Source organism: Parasteatoda tepidariorum, chromosome 1 (genome assembly GCF_043381705.1).
Source record: "Parasteatoda tepidariorum isolate YZ-2023 chromosome 1, CAS_Ptep_4.0, whole genome shotgun sequence".
NCBI classification, from domain to species: Eukaryota; Metazoa; Arthropoda; class Arachnida; order Araneae; family Theridiidae; genus Parasteatoda; species Parasteatoda tepidariorum.
This window is the reverse complement of record NC_092204.1, coordinates 33,693,846-33,715,310: the sequence shown is the minus strand read 5'-3', so window position 1 is coordinate 33,715,310 and position 21,465 is coordinate 33,693,846. Positions and strand designations below refer to the sequence as shown.

The following is a 21,465-nucleotide window of genomic DNA, read 5'->3' as shown; positions in this document are numbered from 1 at the left end:
AATTTCTGATTGCAATCCCTGAGCAAATAAATAGCTCTCTTTTGTGCAGAATCAAATCAATAGCATACCATCTAAATAGCCAAAGTGATTGGAAGGTTTGAAAGAGCACGTTTTGTTCTAATAGACTGTCGGATTTAGAGCCATCCCCCTGATTAAATTCGTTGAGGTTAAATGTAGTATTAGTAGCTTCCTCTTCTGCATGAGATCATTTATTTTGTAAATCTACGATAGATGGAGGATTTAGTGAGAAATTTGTCTTACGTCTTAACACTCTATCTTCTTAGACTCTAAAAGCACTAAAAAGAAGTTTGAGAATGAATCCCTACTAAAGAATTGTGGACTTGATATTATAATGCAGGTTAATATGTATACTTAATAGAGGGAGAAATTCTTTGCGGCAAATTCTCTTCCTCCTACATAAGTAATTTAAAGTAGAGAAAAAGTGAGTTCACTCAGAAAAGAAGTATAGTCGAAACTAATAGCAAATTTTACTGTGTTTCTGCCTCTATTATAATAGCAAAAAGTTTTGTAGTTTTTACCGAAATGCTTTGGTAATAAGTTAGGTAAAATTAAGAATAACTTCATCATGATTTGATAAATATCATCAGAATATTTTATCATGATTAGATTTTTATCAAATTTATCATGAATGAATGATTATTAAGTTTATCATGATTTGATTATCATAATAAATTTGATTATATCATGATATCTTAATGGTTTAAAAAATATTTATACGGTTAAATTTACCTTTATTTGTATTTTTTAATTGTTAATGATATGTATTTTTTTTCGAAAGTGTGTGATAAAAAGAACTATAATTTTGAAAGCTAGAATTTCCGGTAAACTGTTACCATATGAACGAAAAAATTGTTAAAGGAATTGTTCAAATTCCGTATGTTTTGGTTTGTTTTACCAAAATTATGGTTTATTAACAAAATTGTCTGTCCCATACAGTCTTTACCATAACTGCCTTTATCACACATTTTTTTCTCCGTAAACAATGAAATTTCAAATGCTGAAAAAAAATTTTCAAAAAAACAAAATGAAAACAAATTATGGCCGAATTACTCAAATGTGCGCAATGGAATCCTGAAATAATTTGTTTATCGTAAAAGAATTTTTACAGCATTTGAAACCTCATGTTTCACTCTACACCGTAAAAAATTAATTTTACCGTAATATCATAATTTTTACCGCAATATTTATTTAATTAAAGTGATTCAATATCTTTATTCTAATTATTTCTATGAAAATTAAGGCACATCAGTTTTTTCCGTAACATGTTCTGGTAAAACTGAATTGCACGGTAATACGTACCGGATCCTGAGTAGCGGTACTTTTACCGTAATTGCAGGAACGCGATTTACTAACTTTTATCGTATTTTTTAATTGTAATTTGATTCGGAATTTTTTATAGGGTTGGTTTTAATTGTATTTTTTCTTATAACTAACTGAGGTGAATTAGACTTTGCTAGTAATTTTTCACCCATTAACTCTTCAATTGTTCAATAAATGCGTTCAAATACTTTGAAAGGCATAGTCTAATATTTTACCAGGAGCTTCGATCTTGTATTTGTGTTTTTCTATAAGCTTTTTAAATGTTTAATAAATACGTCCAAACAATTTGAAATTCTTGATCTAATAATATATAAATAGTTTTTATTGCTCAAAATAGTACAACCATAAATGCTTAAATAGTGCAAACAACACAGGGAATCGGTTTGTTTGCTTCATAGGGTTCACATGGCAAAGAACCACATTCAACTGTAACTTCTTTTACTTCAGGTAATCGAGAATCCTCTGAATTTCCGAACTTTATTGTTTTGTCTGGGCTCTTCATGTTTACGTCCACACAGACATATTCACCTTTTGAACTATAAAAACCAGGAGCCATGAGAATGCCTTCATATTCCTTTGTCCATTTATCTGTTGGGCAGGAATTGTTAGCCATCACCACTAGAACAGTGGTTAGTAAAGTTGCTCGACACTGAGCACATGCTATTGGCTTATCCTTCATAGAGCTAAATTTTTTTAGTTCTCCTTGGTATCTTAAAAAAAGAGAAAATCTTACTAATATGTCTAAATAATATGTCTATGTCTGACGCTCATAAAACTTTTACGAGGAATTTTAAACAAGTTTAAACTTTAAAAATTTGTGTTTTAATTTATAATTAAAAGAAATTATTCTTTAAAAGTAAAATTTTTTTCAAAACAAAAGTATCCAAAATTTTATTTATCATTAAAATCTTTTGTTTTAATTTCTTTAATGTTAAAGAGATTTAGCGCCTTCACTTACATCCAACACTTTCATGTGCGCATGCTCTGATGTAAGTGAGCAAGCACAGTGTGTCTGTGTCATGAGCATGCGCAGTTAGTTCAGAACTGCACGCAAACGTGAAGGATGGTATGTGGAAGTTCCAAATCTCGCTGTCAAGGAAATCTAAGAACTATTTTTGCTTAAAATATCAAAAATTTTATTGCATTACCTGATTGGACTGACTAATAAATGCTCGTCTGGATCATCTTTGCCTGGATATCCTGGGAAATAACTTTTGGGATTTATCTCAACTGGATCAACTGTAGAGCACATAAACTCACTTGATCCACCTTCTTGCACAAGTTCTGATGTTGCCATTACTCCCGAAATGAATGTTTCAGTTTCAAAAGTAGTACACTCATTATATCCCCATCTGATGAAATCAGCACCCCCAATTCTTGGTCTTAGTTCTGCAAATCATTCACAATTAACCAGTTGATACTAATATGAAAACTTCCGAAGTATATTTAAATAACAACTAAACGGACAAAGGCAATTAATAGATAGATTTTTGTTTTAAGGGTACATATTTAAGAATGCGTGTAAGAACACATAGTTAAGACTTTTTAAAGTTACGCTCATTTATTTGATTTTTTTTGTGCCATTTAATAATTATGTGCAAAATATGTTAGAAAATCTGCTTAACAATTTTTAAAAAAAAGTTACAAATTTTGAAAAGGATTAATTTTAATTTTTGAACCCCTTAAAAAATAATGTAATTTAAATTGAACAATTTTTTAAAAAAAATCATTAAATTTTAACTTTTTTAAGTACTTTTTACTATAAATGTTAACAAAAATTTTTATAAATATTTTCAATTTTTATATAATATACTTTTTTGTTTTCTTCATATACATCAAAACTTGCGTACCATAACTGAATACAAACTTTTCAATTGGATAAAAGTAAATTAAGGTACAATACATAACACAAGCTTATCCGAATATCCTTTAAGTTTTTAAAGCTCAAAAAATGCGAAAATTTATCATAGGTAAAAAAGAATACAAAAATTTAGCAGCACTTAAAGATCTCAGATAGAGAAAGACTCTCCATCCTTTATGTTAACCTAAGAACTATAAGGACATAATTTTTATTTATAAATAGTTTTTAGTATATAAGACACTTTTGTTTAAAAGTAATTTTTATGTATAAGTAACTCTATTGAAATTAATGAACTAATATTGCTGAGCATTTTTCCTTCAGCTTTAGTAGTTTAAAAATATTATAGGTCACAGTTATCAAATTTTTAATTTTATTTAAGATTGTAAATATTCTTAAAAACTTCTTCAGAAGGCAAAGAGTCTCAAAGTTAAAGTTTTCAAAATGCTTACAGCCTTATAATTTGAAATTAAGTAACCTCGTTCAATCAAATACATTTAAAAGATTAAAATAAAAGATTAATATCTTAAAACATTATTTAGATACTTAATTAAAAAAAATTTGTACTCAACTTATTCTCCATAGATTAACATGGAAGAAATAAAAAATTATTTTTTGCCTTACCGAGACCTTTAACGGAAGTTTAATAGAAAACTTGCTTTATCTTATGTTTCAGTTCATATTAAAAAAAAAAAAAAAATCTCCAATAAAAGAGATGACATCAGTATTTTCTTAAAAATAAAAAAAAAATTTATGAGTTTGATTTTTATAGCTCATATTCTACACTTAGTTTCTTTTGTTATTTTTATAGTTTTATTGTGCTAGTTTAAATATTTTTCAAATTTTTTTTAACTAACCTAGAATTTTGCCAGTATTTCAATCATGTTTATGCTAAAAAAAAGCATGACGTCTTATAACCTTATAAAAATTTCAATAGTTTTCTCGAAAACTTCAACAGTTTCAAAAGGAACCTTGGTGGTTCAGGAGGCAAAGCGTTCGTCTTCCAATTAGGGAACTGGATTTAAATCCCAGGGATAGCTCATTGATTCGAATTTCACACCCGGCGCGCATCGGTCACAATGATGTAAAATATCCTCAGTGGTAGACATATCGTGTATATCGTTACCGTCAGGATAACCATAAAAGGTTTTCATGGTTTTCCTCTCCGTGTAATACAACAGCGGGTTAGTTCCATCAAAAAGTCCTCCACAAAGACAAATTTCTTAAAATACTTAATCCAAGAGTTCTTTTGTCTTCTGAATTGGATTCAAAATTGCACGTCTACGGAGTCGAACATTAGTAGTTGTAAACTTTTGAAAAATGGGTCGGCTGTTCAACGAGGATCATAAAATAAAATAAAATAGTTACAAAAAATTTTCTAGTATATGACCATTTCGAATCAAATGAAGAATAAATATTATTTTTTTCGCGGAATAATACAATTATGCAATCAGCATTTCAGATAGATGTTAAAAAACTTCGCTCAGATATTTGAAAAATATCTAATCTCGATTTGAGCAACTGTTATAAGCATACTCGTCAAAAAACAAGCAGTTTGTGATTTTTTCCACTTACATATTATCTAAATCTTCCTCATTTCTTTTATTTATCTCTCTAGTTTTGAGGTATGACAATGGTTATCATGGTAAAGAAAATCATGAAAATAATGTTTAAGAAATACTAAGTGGGTACTTATAAATGATTTTCTTATTTTGAGGACACAAAACAAGAGCAAACCAAATAATAAATTGTTCTTAAAAGAAACTGCCTCGTTATGAAAGAATAAATACTCTGCATAATCTTTGAAGACTCTTTTTTGCAATAAATAAAAGTATTTTTTCTTGTACAGTATTTAAATTCTTCGTGATCCTTTGTTTGAAACAAAAGATAAAAGTTGCGCATTCAAACAGTCAAGAAATCCAATACTTTAGTTAATATAACACTGAGGGTAAAAAATATGGTCAATACTACCATAATATGGTAAAATTTACTGTGTTTTTGGTTGTTTGGAAGTACCAAAAATCTCGGTAATTTTTGTCAAAGAGCTTTCGGAAATGATTCTGGTAAAATTAACAATAAAATAGGGTTTTATACTATCTGATAAAATTCGGTAAATGTGGTAAAAAAATTTTAATTTTATCATGAAATCCTAAAGCATTGCATTGAAACATCGATTCGGAAAAATTTTCTTTTTGGTTTTCTATTTTTTACTAAATGTATAACAGCAAGAGCTATAATTTTGAAAACCAGAATTTCCGGTAAACCGTAACCATATGAACGGAAAAATTGCCAAATGAATGGTTCGTATATTTTGGTATTTTAAACTAGGATTATGATTTTTTGTTATCAGAAATGTAATTACCATGCTTAACTGTAATTTTACCAAAGTTTTTTTCGCTGTGAAGATATATTCACGCAATTAATTGATTCAATATTTCAATTATACTTCTATAAAGTATTTATGTTTATTCGAAGAAACTTAAAATAAATGTTTTAGCTAAACCTTTTCAAAATAGGTAAAAACAAAATTTTAAAAACATGAACGTATCGTTGAAAAAACTATTCAACGTAATTGTTAAAAAAAATAAAATTTTAGACATTTTATAAATCTTATAAATTTACTCATTGGTAAAAAAATATTTACAGTTTGTCATGGCAAAACCTACAAATTTTATCTGTATTCAGTTACATAATAAAAATGTGGAACCACTTTCATGATGTTTATTTGACCTTATATAACCATAATTTATTAATCTTAGAGTATATATCAAATACTAATTGTATATATCTAATTTATTGATCAAATACTAATTTTTACAGTCATAATTTTTCGACTGAAAACTGAATTTTTAAACAATGTGATTAAATAAAAAAAAATTGCTGAAAATATTGTTTATTTGAAATTTTAATATAAAAGTAATAAAATAAAACCTACCTGGATGTTCATCATACTAAAAAATTTAAAAAGGAATATAATTAAAACATAATAATTGAACATAAGAAATGTGCACAGTTAAAAAATTACGTTAACAAAGAAAAAAGAATAACTAAGAAAAATCTTATGAAGCTAATTTAGCATGGTAATTGCGCGTAGTTAATCACATTCTTAAATCTACAAGAAAAACATTTTCAATCAAATATCAAATATTAGAGCAAAAAAAAATTACTAACGAATTTTTATGAAAGAGTTTTTAAAGATAAATACTTTAGAGAAATAAATTTTTTTTAAAAAATTACGTAACTGATGAAATTAATATTTTGATTTCGTTCAAATTTTGTATTTCGACAATTACATTTCCATCACATATTTTAAAATGACCTAATGAATTCTATTCAAAGTTTTTCGACCATTGTTACATAAAATGACAATAACTAATTGCTTACAATTATTTTTTGAGTTGATATCTTTACTTAGACACGTTTTACAAATACTTAGATATTCCCGAATTCTGATTAAATACGCATATTATAATGAACGACATTAATGAACTAATAAGCATTCAACAGCTCACCTATCTAAGTTGTTTAAGCAATATTTTGCCCAAATTGATGGTCAAAAATCCGAATCTGACCAAAAACATACTGTGTTTATTCAAAGAAAGTACATTTTTATGTCGGATTTTGTAACTAAAACAAAAGTTAGCACAAAATATTTGAGGAATAATAACCCTTTGAATCGTATACTGAATACTGAATAATACTCTTCGAATCATAAGTTTATCACTTTATATCAGAATATCCGCTTTCTCTTATTCAAGGCGATACTGTTTTAATTCATTTTTTGGCTCACATTTCATTCATGGTGATATAAAATAAACTTCATCAAAAGACTTTCTGCTCCAAGTAATTAGTTTTTTCCCCTCGTACATAGAGGTGTATAAAAATATTAATGCCAAATTCATTTGCTACGAAAAGTTTCATTTTAATTTTTTTTATTGGTTTTAATAATTGTTAGTATCCTGTTAGCACTTTAAATTAGAATTAGTTAATGATGTCAGTGTTCTTAACTATTCCATAAACAACTTATAACATACAAAATGGTTTATTTCACAGTTCTATTTATAAAAATATAAAAAATACTAGCTTCATCAATAAAATTCGAAACGCTTAAAGCTATAAAATGGCGTAAATGTGAGTATATTAATGCTCAAATATCAACTCAAAGTCATTTTGTTTCTTCTGCACAAAAAAGAATGAACAAACTCAAGGAACAAAACAAACTGTTACCATAGCAATTCAATTTTATGAACAAGATCGAAGATAAAGATTAAACAGACGGTAATTCTCAACAGTTAGAATTATGAAGATTTCTTGAGTGTCTTATAACTTGTGAGCAAATGCGGAAGAAGTGATATTCATCGGTTGGTAACTCTGTCCAAACCAGGGAACTTGGGTCAGTAAAACCAAGCTCTAGCCTCTATGGAAAAGGAAACGTTCCATTTTCAATCAGGATAAGTTAGGAAGTTTTATGTGCTCACAATTGTATATTTACCTTCCACTCGACAAGGATATCTTACTTATATGCTGCCGTGAGCTTTTCTTGTAATTTGGAGACTCGAGTAATCAGTTTAGAGAGTCACTCCGAGAGTCAATGTCCGAATCACTCTCTCAGTGTGATTCGGACATTGGTCTTAATTAAAACTCGGGTAATTAGATTGTTTTGTCAGAAAAAAAAACTGAAGAACAGGGTGATGTAGCATAGTGCTGTCATCTGTCGATTCGTGAGAGAGCTTTGTATCAATTGCCTGTGGTCTCTAATATAGAAAATATGATAAATGATCACCATATGGAAGTGAATTAGGATCAGTATACGCATGCCGTAAACATTAGATATGAGAGTGTATAGCCAATGACTATACATTCAGAGGATGAATTAAACTGACCGCTGCATACTAATGGGTAATGAATGTATCAAAAAATGTATTTAAAAAATTCAAATTTGAAATCAAATAAATGTAAGCGGCACTCACAATCTCTTTTTGTAATGAAGCCAGGTGTCTTGCATACTTTTGAGGGAAAATATATTCACCGTCTTTATAAGCTACAAAGGTATCATCAATGTATTTCGTGGGTGCTCCTTCTGACAGGTCAAGATCGCTAATTGTCTTTGCATAAATCTCATACACCTTATTCACCTTATCATTGAACTTTTTAATCTGAAACAAAACATGAAGAATCTACAATGAAAAGAATACCACACTTGATTAGAAATGGTTGTTATAGGCCGGTGTAAGATGTGGGCAAGGCTACGGGGTTCGGGCGGAGAGCTAGGTTAGGAGGGGCGCCGAACGAGACTCAGATTTAAATGCTCTGTAAATTATTCATCTCCTCCTTTTTTAAAGTATAGTTTGCTTTGAAAATATGTTTATAACTCATTTTTTATTATACATTTCTGTGCTAACTTTCTTTATCGTTAAATTTCTCTAAGTAAAACTTTTACTAAAGACGGAAAGAAAAGTGTGAAACAGAAAAATCACTTGCTTGACATGGAATAGAGTGAGTTCCGTATATTCCAGGAAGGATCTCTTCTGTAGAGATTTATGGTCAGGGAAATCATCCAATAAACGAGTTAATATTCTCAAAAGATGAATTAAAGGGAATCTTGAGAATGGTGAAGGGATCTTGGAGAATGAACAAGAACTCAAATTTAGTGACAACTCAATCTGTGTATTAAGCGTACTCCTAATATAACTTGAATTTACGAGTACAAATCTTTATATTTTATGAAGAAAATGCAATTTTGTCTCCAAATGTAATTTAAGTTTAAGTTTTTCATCCAAATCTCTGTGCATTTTTTGAGAAATCGGAACTATTTAGAAACAAAATCAAATGGTTAGTTTCCAGCTTATTACTATAGAATAGATAATTACCAAGATACCATTAATTTATGTTAACAATAAGAAACATATATTAACTTTTACAACATTTTACATATTTTGTTCTTTGATACATATTTAAAATAGTTATTAAAGGATTTTCCGGGAAACTAAAGTAAGACTTTTTTTTCTCTAAAAATATTTGTTAATAGCGAGTTCAATAACTTTTTTCGGCATCTGATTTACCTAAACGTTTATTATTGTTGTATTTGACTGTTGAACGTAGTTTTTTGTATATCAATATTAATTTGAAGAGATATTATCTAATACTTCCCAAATCGAGATACGAGTTTTACGAGAAATGTTTAGAAACATGTTCAAGGCTTATAAAGTAATTGCCAATAAATTTTTGGAGTCTTAAGGACTGTTTTATTCATCTTAAATCGAAACGTACCCTTGTGCTAGGTACAATATTGAGTGCTTATTATTTTTTAAATTTGTAAGTATAACTAAATTTTACATTTTATAAATTTTTCACCAATGCACCTGTTCAATGTAATTTCCAAAATTACTCGTATGCAATATGCAAGTGTTGATATTCAAGTTCAATACTCATTGCTAATTGACACATGACTTTGATCATTACACGTATACACTTTTAATGTAATGAATATTATTTAGTAAAACATAACTTTAAAATCCGTATAAGTCTATCATATTGCATACATTAAATCTATCATTTTCTAATTTAATGAAAAATGATTACTTTTTATGATAATGATTCAAATGATTATTCATAAAAAATAATTACTTTTTAGCTCAAATAACTGAGATGGTTAAACTTACTTTTTCATCCACGCTTTTGGGAGTCACGGGAGGTAATGATGCAATAAAATGTTGCAGTTTGCGCCTAGTTTCCAACAAATCGTCAAACTGAGTTTCCAAGTCATCCAACTGATCGTTTAATGCTCTTAAATGAAAATAAAATAATTCGATTAACATTTTAAATAACTAATAATTCACTCATTCAAAACAAATAGCGTTTATTATAAGGCAATTTGTTATGACAGGAAACAGTTTTGCATACATGCATTACGTAAATAAACGTAATAAATACTTAAAATTCTTCTTTATTGGCGATTTCGAATTTGTAATTGTAAATGCTTCAAATAATATAAACTTGCAAAACAATTCAAGTTAATTAATTTATTAAGGCGTATAAACATAAATATAATTAATCTTTAGAAATATGTTAGGGTGGAAGGTTAAAGAATCTTTCACGGAAATTTACTAGTAAAAATTTCAAAGAAAGCAAAAAAATCCTGCTGAATTAGGAAAAGTTAAATACTTACAAATTACTTACTTGAATATCTTCATCACTTTTTTGTTTCATTCTAAGTATCATCAAATTTCGTTAAATTATTTTGCAGATATCGACATTTTTAAAATAAATATAGAACAATATCGATTCACGAAAAAGAAAAGAAAAACGTTAAAAAGTGAAACTAATAAAAAATCTGAAGATTGAAACTTAAAAATGTATCTGATAATAGTCTTTCAATTTCTGTTTCCTCCGATAATAAAACACGTTTTCATCGTATTCATTTCCAGCAAGGACTCTAAAAATATTTATTAAGAATGGTAATTTTGGAACACTATTTGCATGAAAAAGAATTTTGACCACTGAATGGAAACAAAAAGAAAAATAAACTCTTTTTCTATATTAGTTTCATACCTGCTTTCGAAAAAAGCGGGATAGTTTGTATCCAGGGAGCTTAAAGGAAACAATTCCATTCTGAGTGGATTCCCAGTTCCATTGTTGACATTTTTAACATGTTCAGGAAATTCATCGATGAGTTTTAAAAGTCCATCTACGTCATAGGACACACCCTGGATTGGTACAGTTGCATAATAGTTGATTTCCATTGAACTGCTGTCCTGTGCATTTTGTTTCAACATTTCAAGTTTACCTGTGAATTATTCAGCTGAATTAAAATTAACTATATTTTTATACAACGTCAGAATATAATAATAGTCAATAAATTTTTAAAAATCATTGTTAAATAGAAAAAATTGATAGTTTGCTAATAATTATTGAATTATACAAGTGCAGATGTTTAAAAAAGGAATGTTAACACATGGTCAGACATTATTTTGAAACAAAACAACGTAAATTCTGATAAATTGTCATATAAATAAATAATAGTTCTTCGTACATTGTGCAAGGCAGCAAATAATTGAAGAAATAATAATAATCGAAAAATAATGCTACATAAACAGACGACTTTACAGTCTCCGTTCTTTAATGAAAAATCTTTTTCATAGTCAAAGCAGAGAATGAAAAAGGAAAATGCTGAGAGGCAGAAGAAAATTACTATAACACTAAGAAAAAACGATTGTAACTTGTTTTCGTTTCTCTTCTGCATCTCTGTGGTTTTTCGGTCTATACTGTATTTCGATACTGAAAATAGTCCCTCATTTAAGTACCGAACCTATACATTGCGTATGTTATGTGTCAATTTTTTGAGCTCCATTCATCCTGTTTAGCTTGATTCATCTTTAGCACAAATTCACCTTATCACATTCATATTTCTATCTTGGTATACATTAAATTTTATTTTAAAAAAAGGAATAAAATTCAGCTAATTAATATCTAAAGAACAAATTCAATTAATAAAAAAAGCAGGTAACGCTTATTCCAAATCATACCAGAGGGCAGACCATACTTAATGAAATATTCTCACCGGTGTTATTTATATTTTTCTTAAACTGCAAACGAATGCAATCTAAGGTGATTTTTAAAATACTGATTTGCTTTTTTTCTCTGTTAGCAGAGCCATCTGTTAATAAACTTTTTAACTAATTTTATATTTGATCAGAATAAATATCTGTTTTCCATGGCAAAACGCGAATAGCAAACCGTTAATTTTTATCTCCTTCGCTTCTTCCTTAGCTGATTTTTCAATTCGCTGATTATGTTTGTGACATCTGATGCACTGGGTGCAGTATAGCCACTTTCGACTTTCATGCCAATAAGTCTACCTTCAATCTTTCTCAACTTATACGAAATACACCTTGTTAGTACCAAAATGATTATTAATTAAATAGCTGACCTTTCACATTTCCTTCAAATGATCCTCCGCCAGCATTTATGCCACCATTGATGGCTCCTTTGATGCGTAAAAGATCGTAGTTATTCGTAGCAGTGATACGGATAGAAGCAACTAAATCACCCCCATATGTTATACTTCTACAATAATGAGTACCCAAATAATTACGAGGATACAATGTCCATCCAGTTTTAGGTTTTACGAACGATGGAATGGTTTTTGTCACCTAAAAGACAAGAATTTTTGTTATAATTACAAGAATTAAGCAGTATTTCGTAGCAGTTATTATCTCATTAACATAAAGCATAATCAATTACACTTCATAACACCATTCATATTTAGTGTCAAACAACGTAAATGTGATAATTGTTCGCAATTTTAAATGTATTTTTTTTTTTTGAAAAAATTCTTAAATTTATTTTTAGAAAATGGATTTATTTTATTCAATTTCCTTTTAACCATCTTTACATTTCGGTATTCACTCGCATTTGTTAATAAACTATTTCTTTCTATCAGAAATTGTTATGTTAAAGCTGTTTAGAAAAATAAAAAGTTAGTCATTATTTTTTTATTAGTTTGTTGTTACTTTTAATTTTGTTGCACAGAATGTATTTATTTGTTTAAGAAAATATGGGGAAATAAAAAATTGGAACTGAAATAATTTATTTATAAAAAATGGAATGTATGTTCAAAAAGTGCTTTAAAATATTTTTCTATTTTTCATTCCATTTCCTTTTACCGAAACGAAACAGAAGAAGCAAAAAAAAATAAAAACATTAAGCATTTTTAATCCTTTAAGCCAATAATAAAAAAATTTATAGAAATCTATTCAGAACAGCTTTATCAAATCACTTTCAGCTACGCAATATTTTCGCTAAGAGTTAAATATTTGTTCATATGTTGTTATTAAACATTAACAGCATTTATTAACTAAAATTAAGCATTGCATAAAATTTCTTTTTAGTAGCATTTCTGAAAACAGAAGGCTTAATAAGTCTAATATTTTACCAGAATTGCTCAAAAATATATTTTCTTGTGTGTCACTACAATGTAGTTACTTTTCTACGTAGAATTGTTTTTTGAAATTCTTTTTTTACAAAATAAGGACACATTGGACGAAAAAAATGTGCCGAGAATAATAATAACATTTAATTAATTCATCAAAAACTGAAGCATAGCTTAGATTTAATTAGTTACATATAGAGATGAAAATTCAAGTAATTATCAAATCGGCAAGTATGAAAACCCCTGTTTCGAAAAAGCTCCCTCTAAATTAGGTTAATGCATGTTCTAGCTACACGCTTCTTTAATAATACTCTGCGTTAAAGTACTTTTTGTCTTTATCATTTTTTTTGTGAATTTCAACTTACTTTTTTAGAAAAAAAATTTTTTTAATATCCATGCTTGGTATTTATCACTTCTATGTATTCCATTTGTCTCTATAGGAAAATATTCTCCAATATGTATGAGTTTAACATTTCTAGGCGCTTCACTAGTGCTTTAAGGAAAACATTTTTCAATATGCATACATGGTATTTATGCGTTTCGATGCGTTTAACTCGATCTTTTACGTTCAATTTAGAATACGTATAACTTTACTCCTAGAAAAATGTTCTCGAATATGCATACGTGATATTTGTCATTTCTATGTATTTCACTAGTGCTTCTAGCAAATTATTCCATAGTATGAATACGTGGTATCAGTCATTTCTATTTGCTTATTTAGTCCCTTTTGGAAAAGGTTTTCTATTATGCCTATGTAGGATTTAACATTTCTAAGAGTTACACATTTAAGAAAACATTTTCGATAATGCTACGTGGTGTTTGTCATTTTTAAGCATTTTACTAGATCCTTTGCGTTTAAATTTGAAGAGTTTAACAAAACTTTTAGGAAAATATTTTCTAATATGAATACATGGTATTTTTTATTCCTAAGCGTTTAACTAGATCCTTTGCGTTTAATTCAGAATTTATTTAAGTTAACTTTTAGGAAAATATTCTTAAATTTGCATGCTTGATGTTTGTCATTTCTGTGCATTTAACAAATCCCTTAATAAAAACATTTTTGAGCATGCATATGTGGTATTTATCTTTTCTAAGCGTTTCACTAATGTTTTTAAGGAAAAATTCTTCAACATTCCTACTTGGTATCACCAAAAAACAAAATAACAACATTTTAAAAAATTCACATTGGTTTTCCTTTAACCACAATTTTATTTTAAAAAACCAAATATTCTGACGCAACATTTCTTACCGTTTCAAAATGCACTTTCACCAATATTTCCATTCCGTTTGTTTTAGATGAGCTGTCTTTTAAATAGTGTCCTTCCCCACTCACATCCAACATGCCAGATTTAATTTTGAGAGATAACTTTCCACTAATGTCTAAGAAATCTTTTACTTGGGCAGCATTTTCAACCATCCTGTATTGAGAGTCAGTAAAATAATGTTCTATTTTCTAAAAGAAAAATTAAGATTTTAATTTTACTGTTATTTAATTATGATACTTTGTTAAATATATGTAACTAAATAAATATTTCAGGAAATTCTTACAGCTATTACGTACTTCATTATTTTTAAAAAAAATTTTAATACAATACTTCTTTCTGAAATTTAAAATAAATGTTTTCATTAAAATAGTTTATTTAACACTAGATTGCCCAAGGAAGTCATTTTGACTGCCTTTTAACTGCTTTTCATTTGCAAAAAAAGTACAAATAATAGAGCAGGAATTATTTTTCTTCCAAGTGAAGTAATTTTTTTATTGCTAATATTTACTAGTAACTTGTTATATAACTGTAAATAATATAAAAACTATTAAAAATTAATTAAGCAAATTTCTTTACACATTAGTTATTCTTTCACAATGCAGTCATTTTTACTGCTTTTGGGCAATATAAGTATATACTAAGTTTCAGTCTTTCTAGTGTTAAGAACATGAATTATTTTCCTTCTTCTTTAAAGAATAAAAATTCTCTTAAAATTATATTTATATTTCATAACTTGAAAAAAACACAAATGGAACAAAATAAACATTTCCAAGAAAATAATGAGAAGCAATCAAGTCACAGCTCTTATTTCATAAAACATTTCTCTGAGAATTTTATAAACCCATATTTTACCTTCAAACATACCTTTTTTATGTTATACTATCTTATACTAGCTCATATGATTTCCTTACGATGCTTAAAAATAAATACAAAAGCTTAATAATATAAATAAATTCTAAAATAAATGTAAAGAAAGGCAATACTTACAAATTAGTAGTTTCTAAAATTATAAAAACATATTCAAAGCCTAATGAATATAAAGATTTAATTTTTTTCTATGATTTATATCAAACAATTTTATCATTTAAACTTACATGAAATTAGGAATACTTTGTTTGTATATACGTAAAAACAATAATTAGTTGTGTCATTAAGAATAATTTAATTTAATGAAGACCTTTCAAATAACAGTGCTATGGCAGAAACATGAGTAAAATATGGTTAAGAGAGAGGTTGTTGCATTTTAGTTGTCAAAAGAGTTTTTGTTTCAAAATGTAGGCTTTAAATCACTCAACGATTTTCAGTAAACAAAATAAAATGGAAGAGTTATAAGCTACACTTTTTCCGAAATTGACATATTTAGATCAAACTTCTCCTTAGTATTGTTTTCAAGATAAGTACTTTACAAAACTCTGAAATTTCTTCTATACAACAACAAAATACTCAGAAATATTTTCGTGCGTGCTTGGAAATTGTAATAGTTTTCAATATTTGAATTGTGCTTTCTTTTTTTTTAACTTACTTGCATAGTAAAACTTCGATATTTGTTTGTGGAAAATATAATTATGAACTACGGAAATTTGTGCATTGCAATAAAAATATTTAAAATAAAAGCGTAAAGGCTTAAAGGGAGTAGTTCTTGTTATGATAGTTGCTTAATATTTAAAAGTTTATGGCAGCATAAAATCTTAACCGTAATATAAACCATTAGAATTATGCACGGAGAAAAAATGCTGACAAAATTACCGTACAACATGGTAATAACATTTCTGGTAAAAAAAATTAACTAGGATTCTGGTATTAAGGGCTAAAATATACGGTATTTATACCATTCATTTATTAATTTTTCGGTGTATATGGTAACGGTTTATCTAAAATTCTGGTTTTCAAAATTATCGTTTTTATTACCAAACATTTAATAAAAAATGCAAAACTGAAAATAAATTTAACCGATTAAACAAAAGTAAATTATACCGAATGAAAGGTATGAAGTATCATAATGAAATTATCAAATTTTACCACATTTACTGATTTTTATCACATAATATAAAATCATATTTCATTGTTAATTTCGTCAAAGTGCCTCGGTAAAAATTACCAATCATTTTAGTGGTCCCGTAGAGACAGAAACACAGTAATTTTTACCATATTCTGGTAGTTTCGACAATACTTTTTTCCCAGTGTGGAGTTGCTTAAAATTTAAAAAGCGCGGCTCAGAATAATTTGAAAAATGCGACTTGTTATTACATTGTTCCAATCTTTCCCATAAAAATTATAGATTCAAATATAATACATACCACAGCATCTTCCTCAACATCAGAAGGAAATATTTGTAGGCCTGGTCTCTCTTTTCCTAAATCATAAGATTGTCCCAATAACATCGGGATGACGTACATCATTATTGTAGTAGACATTTTTTCAGATCAAAATGAAAATCTTCTTTCTGAAATAAATTTAATTTATGCCGTTTATTCTGACTCTTACTAAATCTAAAAATATAATCAATTATATTTAATTTTTATTGAAAAAACTTTGTTTTTTTTCAACTTTAATATTATAAAGTACATAAAAAATTTGTAAGGTATAATGAAAAAAATAATTTAAAGTATTCTAAAATTTTCTTTCATAAATCTTTGAAGAAAATTTTGAGATGCTCTTTAAAGGCATTTTTATGAGCAGAATGTTCGCAAATGACTCTTTTAAAACATTTTTACAGAAGGTTTGTATACTTTTAGAAAAACATACAAATTATATATCGCAATTTAGTATGTAAGTGACACTAAAATACAATTATCTAACTTCAACGAAATATCATTAAGATTTATCGATGCAAAAGAGGAAAGAGGTACTAAAAACGTTTTGGAAGATACATACTGGGAATGTGTATAAATTAACTTTTTTATAATAAGTGCAGGTTTTGGGGGATTTGGCAATTTACTGTCTTTGGACTTACAGTGCAAACTTCGAAGAAAAAGGAAACCACAAAGCTAGCCAAAAAAAATATGATAGCACGACTTTTTAATGATTTTAAATCATTAGAAAAGTGTTTTGTGGAGTATTTTAATATTGTAACGAATTAAAAAAGTCTTACATGAAAATAAATTTAATAATTCAGTTATATATTTATTTTAGTTTTGCGAATTTTACTATATTAGTACTTTTCTGCAAATTTGTGATCTTGTACAGTGCTAAAAATTCCGAGTCACGTTGCACCAAAAATTGGTATTTGCTTGCTGGCTACATAAAAGGGAGCTCAATTTTTCTATATTTTGGTATTTTCAGTAACTCCAAATATCAGTAGAAGGTTACACCAAAAGTAGGTGTTTTGAAGAAAAAAAGCACCTATTTTCATTCTTTCTTTTTTTATATATAAAAGCAGAGGAAGGTTGCACCATTGTTTGTTATTTTTAAAGCACTAAAGTTCAGGCCAAGGTAGCTGTTTATCATAGCACAACTATTTACATTAAGTAGGTTATTTTATGACATACCTCTAACCATGTTAAACCGCCAACCAAATTTAAAACGGCAGCATAAATGAAATAAACTTTAACTACTGCAAATAAAACATTTACCTACCTTATAAGTTGATACTTGAAACTACATGCATTAGTCATCCCGATACACCGAGACCGAGTTGTAAAGTAAGCATGGCGTCGTAAACAAATATCGTTCTGTTTAAACCACCGACAAAGTTTTGTGCCTTTTACCAAAGTTTGGTGCAGTTAGTTACACCATGGAAGCATTTCTCGATCATATTTCACAATTTATGGTGTAACTAAAATAAAATGATGTTTCATTTAACTAAACTTTAGAGAGAAACTTTGCACCATATACTGGTTAAAAATTTACTGAGAGTTTTTTTTTTTTTTTTGCAGTGCTCTACAAAGCACTTTGTACGAAGAAAGTATTTTCATTGTATTAAAAAAGTAACATTATACTTTTTCTGATTGCTTAAAAATATCCCACTATTTTAATTGCTAAATACTTGTAACAAATTTAACTACCTGCATATTTGTCAATTAAAAATCTTTTTTACTTTGAAAAATTCAAAAAACTATTTTAATAATAATATATTTCTTAAAAACAACCTTATATGAAATTTGACATTAATTTTAGGTATATTTTTTTTTTACTTTTCCGCCATGTTTATAATATATTTGCAAATATCATTGAAAAAATATCTTGCTGAAAGAATTTCTTTTAAAACACATTGAAAGTGTACTTACCGATTCTTTGTCATAAATTATGCACTATTAAAAAAATTTGGATAAAATTAATTTATTAAATTAAATTTTAGCTTAGACATTGTTTTCTTTTAAAAACTTAATCATCAGATTCATAAGTTAAAAAAACTTAACTGGCATAGATATCAGCAGTGTTCAACGCCAAATTTATCTTTACATCATCTGAAAAGTAACAGATGTGTATAAAATACGATTAACACTCTTTTCTCTTTTTAAGTAGAATAGGTAACCTTTTTACTTGAAAATATTTTTATCAACCCAAAAGTTAAAGAATTTTAGAATGTTATAGTGCGCAAAATAAATTGCATGAAACGAATATTTGTTATTAAGTTTTTTTAAGTGGTACATTATTCAAAAAAAATTTTTGAGGAAAATGAAATTTACCGTTTACCGTTAAGAGGGAATTGAAATCTTAAATTAATAAAATATTTCTCTAGTATACAACGAGGACAGAAAATCGATTATGTCTTTACAATATTGGTGATTCTTATTTTAATTGTTGGTCTTCAAGTCACGATGCTTTATTAATTTTAAAAAAAAATCTTTAATATACATTGAGTATCTAAAATAATTATTTCATCATAAAATTGATGATCCTTGGTGCAATTAAATTAAAATTCTTAAATATTTAATCCTTGAATTTTCTGCGATGTACAACGAGGACAGAAAATCGATTATGTATTTACAATGGTTATTATTGAATTATAATTCTTAAAAAAACGAACTTTAATATACATTGAGGACCATGTCATTAAAACTTATTGATAAAAAATTGACTAATTAAAAATTGGATTAAAATTATTCTATGATTGAAATTTTGAAAGCATTCGAATTGATATGTATTTGAAAAATTAATAGTTAGAAAAATTATCTGTGATTAGATTGATAATTTTATGAGAATTTGAAATTTTCACAGGGAAACGGCATTCCGTTTTCTGTATCCATTCAGTTTTCTGTATTACATGCATAGGTAATTATGCTTAAAATTTAGACAATAATTCTAATTGCATTTAGAATAACTACCAATGCTATTTATGAAATCAAGATTCTCTCTATATTAAAAAAATCTTAAGCATCACCAACGCTGTTTTAAATGTTTAACTTTTACATTTTTTTTGAGTAACATATTTGAAGATTTCATCGTTTAAAAGGAGCATTTTTGTTGGAGATTCAATACTTTAATTTTTAAAACTAGCATATTGCTGAAAATGTATTACTGAGAATAATATAAAAAACGATCAATTTCCCTCATAAAATTAAGAACTGACGGAAATGTTTTAAAAGTTTTTCAAGGTTAGTTTTAAACTAGGGTTTATTTTTCTCTTTTTTTCTCAGTGAGATACAGAAATTATTTTTGAAAAAGGCAAAAAAGTATGTACGAAACTCTTCGCACTGTTGTTGTGAAAATAGAAAATATTTGAATTTAATTTTTAATTGCACTGATTAATTAATTTAGTTATTTTCATTAGTTTTTGTTCCAGAAATGTAAAAAATTAGTTAGCATAAATTAACACTACTGACAACAACTGCGCTAATTACTAGAAATCAAAGGCAGAAGATTTTAAATCCAGTATTTTTGCCGCTGCAAAAATAACCCAGATTAGTCGGGAAGTTATCAGTTTTGATTCAGATAGAGGGAAACCAGCGATTTTCAATTCTGATAGGTTATGTAAATGAATAAAATTTAATTTTTTAAAAGGCCTGAAAAACTGGATAGGTTGTTAGCAATTTTGCAGCAAACGGGTTAAAAAACGGCATAGTAGTAACAAGTTCACGGTAAGGATTAGAAGAAGATAGGAATTTTGGTTAATTAAGTGTAAATCCACATCATTATTCATTGACGTCTCTCCTGTTTTGACAATGGGTGCCTATTTTTAAGCGCTCGAAACATACATACTTTCATTATCATCATCATGTTTTTTGAAGAAATAAAGTTTTATATCAAGTGTCTCTTTCCGCTTCAGTTTCTTGGGATTCTTCATTTAATGAAGGTTAATATTTAATGGAGTACAACGAAAAAAATATATATAATATGGTATAAATTTCCTTTTCCAAATAAATCTCTGCTCCACAACGAGAACAAATAACTGTGAAGCAATTTTATTTTATTTTATGGCCGTCGTTGTAAAGCCGAAACAATTTTAATTTGAAGCAAATTTGCAGTTAGGAATCCAAGAAGCTATCAGAGAGTCGAATCTGCTAAAACTCGAAACTAAAAAAAAATATACCATTCAGCTGAATAAAAGATGTTTTTGAACTGAAAATCTCGCAATTTTCCCGAACATCACGTTCCTTCTTTCATCATATGTTTCAATGTTAATATCATTTTTTTTATTTTACTTTATTATAATTTCTAAATATTACTTTAAATGATAGAAACATTTTTATTGCTATCATCAACATCATCATCAGTAACACGGCAGTCCAGTGACTATTGGCTAAGGCTTTACTTTGAAGAGATTTCTAAGGAATCCTCTGGAGTATAATGAGCTTCCAGTTCTTAACTTCTCTCTCAACTGCACCAACCAGGGACGTTTTCTTTCTGTTTGTCCCTATGGCTTTGTCAAAACGAGCCTTTTATATGTCGTTATGAAAACATGAGCATCAAAATTTAATTTATTTATCTTGATAAATTTTAAAGTATCTGGTTTCTTAAAGCATTTATAAATTTCCACAATATCTGGTCTTTTCCTACAATCATGTTCATTCTTCCTTTTAAAATGGCTCTTAAAATTTTCAGCTAAAACTATTAAAATAGGATGTGCTTGTCAATGTCCATATCTCAAACCATAGACCGAAGCAAGTTATATTAGGTTTTTATATAAT

At 27.7% G+C, this 21,465-nt stretch overlaps 1 protein-coding gene across 1 annotated transcript; it reads right to left on the bottom strand.

Moving 5' to 3' along the window:
* Nucleotides 1–1,633: 1,633 nt before the first annotated feature.
* On the bottom strand, nt 1,634–18,803 carry LOC107442662 (cytolytic toxin-alpha-like). Its single transcript, XM_043057695.2, has 10 exons — nt 18,622–18,803; nt 16,693–16,838; nt 14,380–14,583; nt 12,129–12,351; nt 10,751–10,985; nt 9,862–9,985; nt 8,170–8,355; nt 6,135–6,150; nt 2,490–2,730; nt 1,634–2,051 (listed from the first exon to the last, which is right to left on the bottom strand). The coding sequence occupies exons 2-10, from the start codon at nt 16,807–16,809 to the stop codon at nt 1,694–1,696; spliced, it is 1,704 nt and encodes a 567-aa protein (XP_042913629.1). The 5' UTR covers nt 16,810–16,838; nt 18,622–18,803; the 3' UTR covers nt 1,634–1,693.
* Nucleotides 18,804–21,465: the final 2,662 nt, after the last annotated feature.

Excerpts from the sequence above, each read along its gene's own strand:
- LOC107442662 (XM_043057695.2), bottom strand. The coding sequence starts at position 16,809 with ATGTCTACTACAATAATGATGTACGTCATCCCGATGTTATTGGGACAA. Across the intron at positions 9,986-10,750 it reads CCCGCTTTTTTCGAAAGCAG|AGCATTAAACGATCAGTTGG; the intron begins GTATGAAACTAA and ends TTTTCATTTAAG. Across the intron at positions 8,356-9,861 it reads CCAAAAGCGTGGATGAAAAA|ATTAAAAAGTTCAATGATAA; the intron begins GTAAGTTTAACC and ends GTTTTGTTTCAG.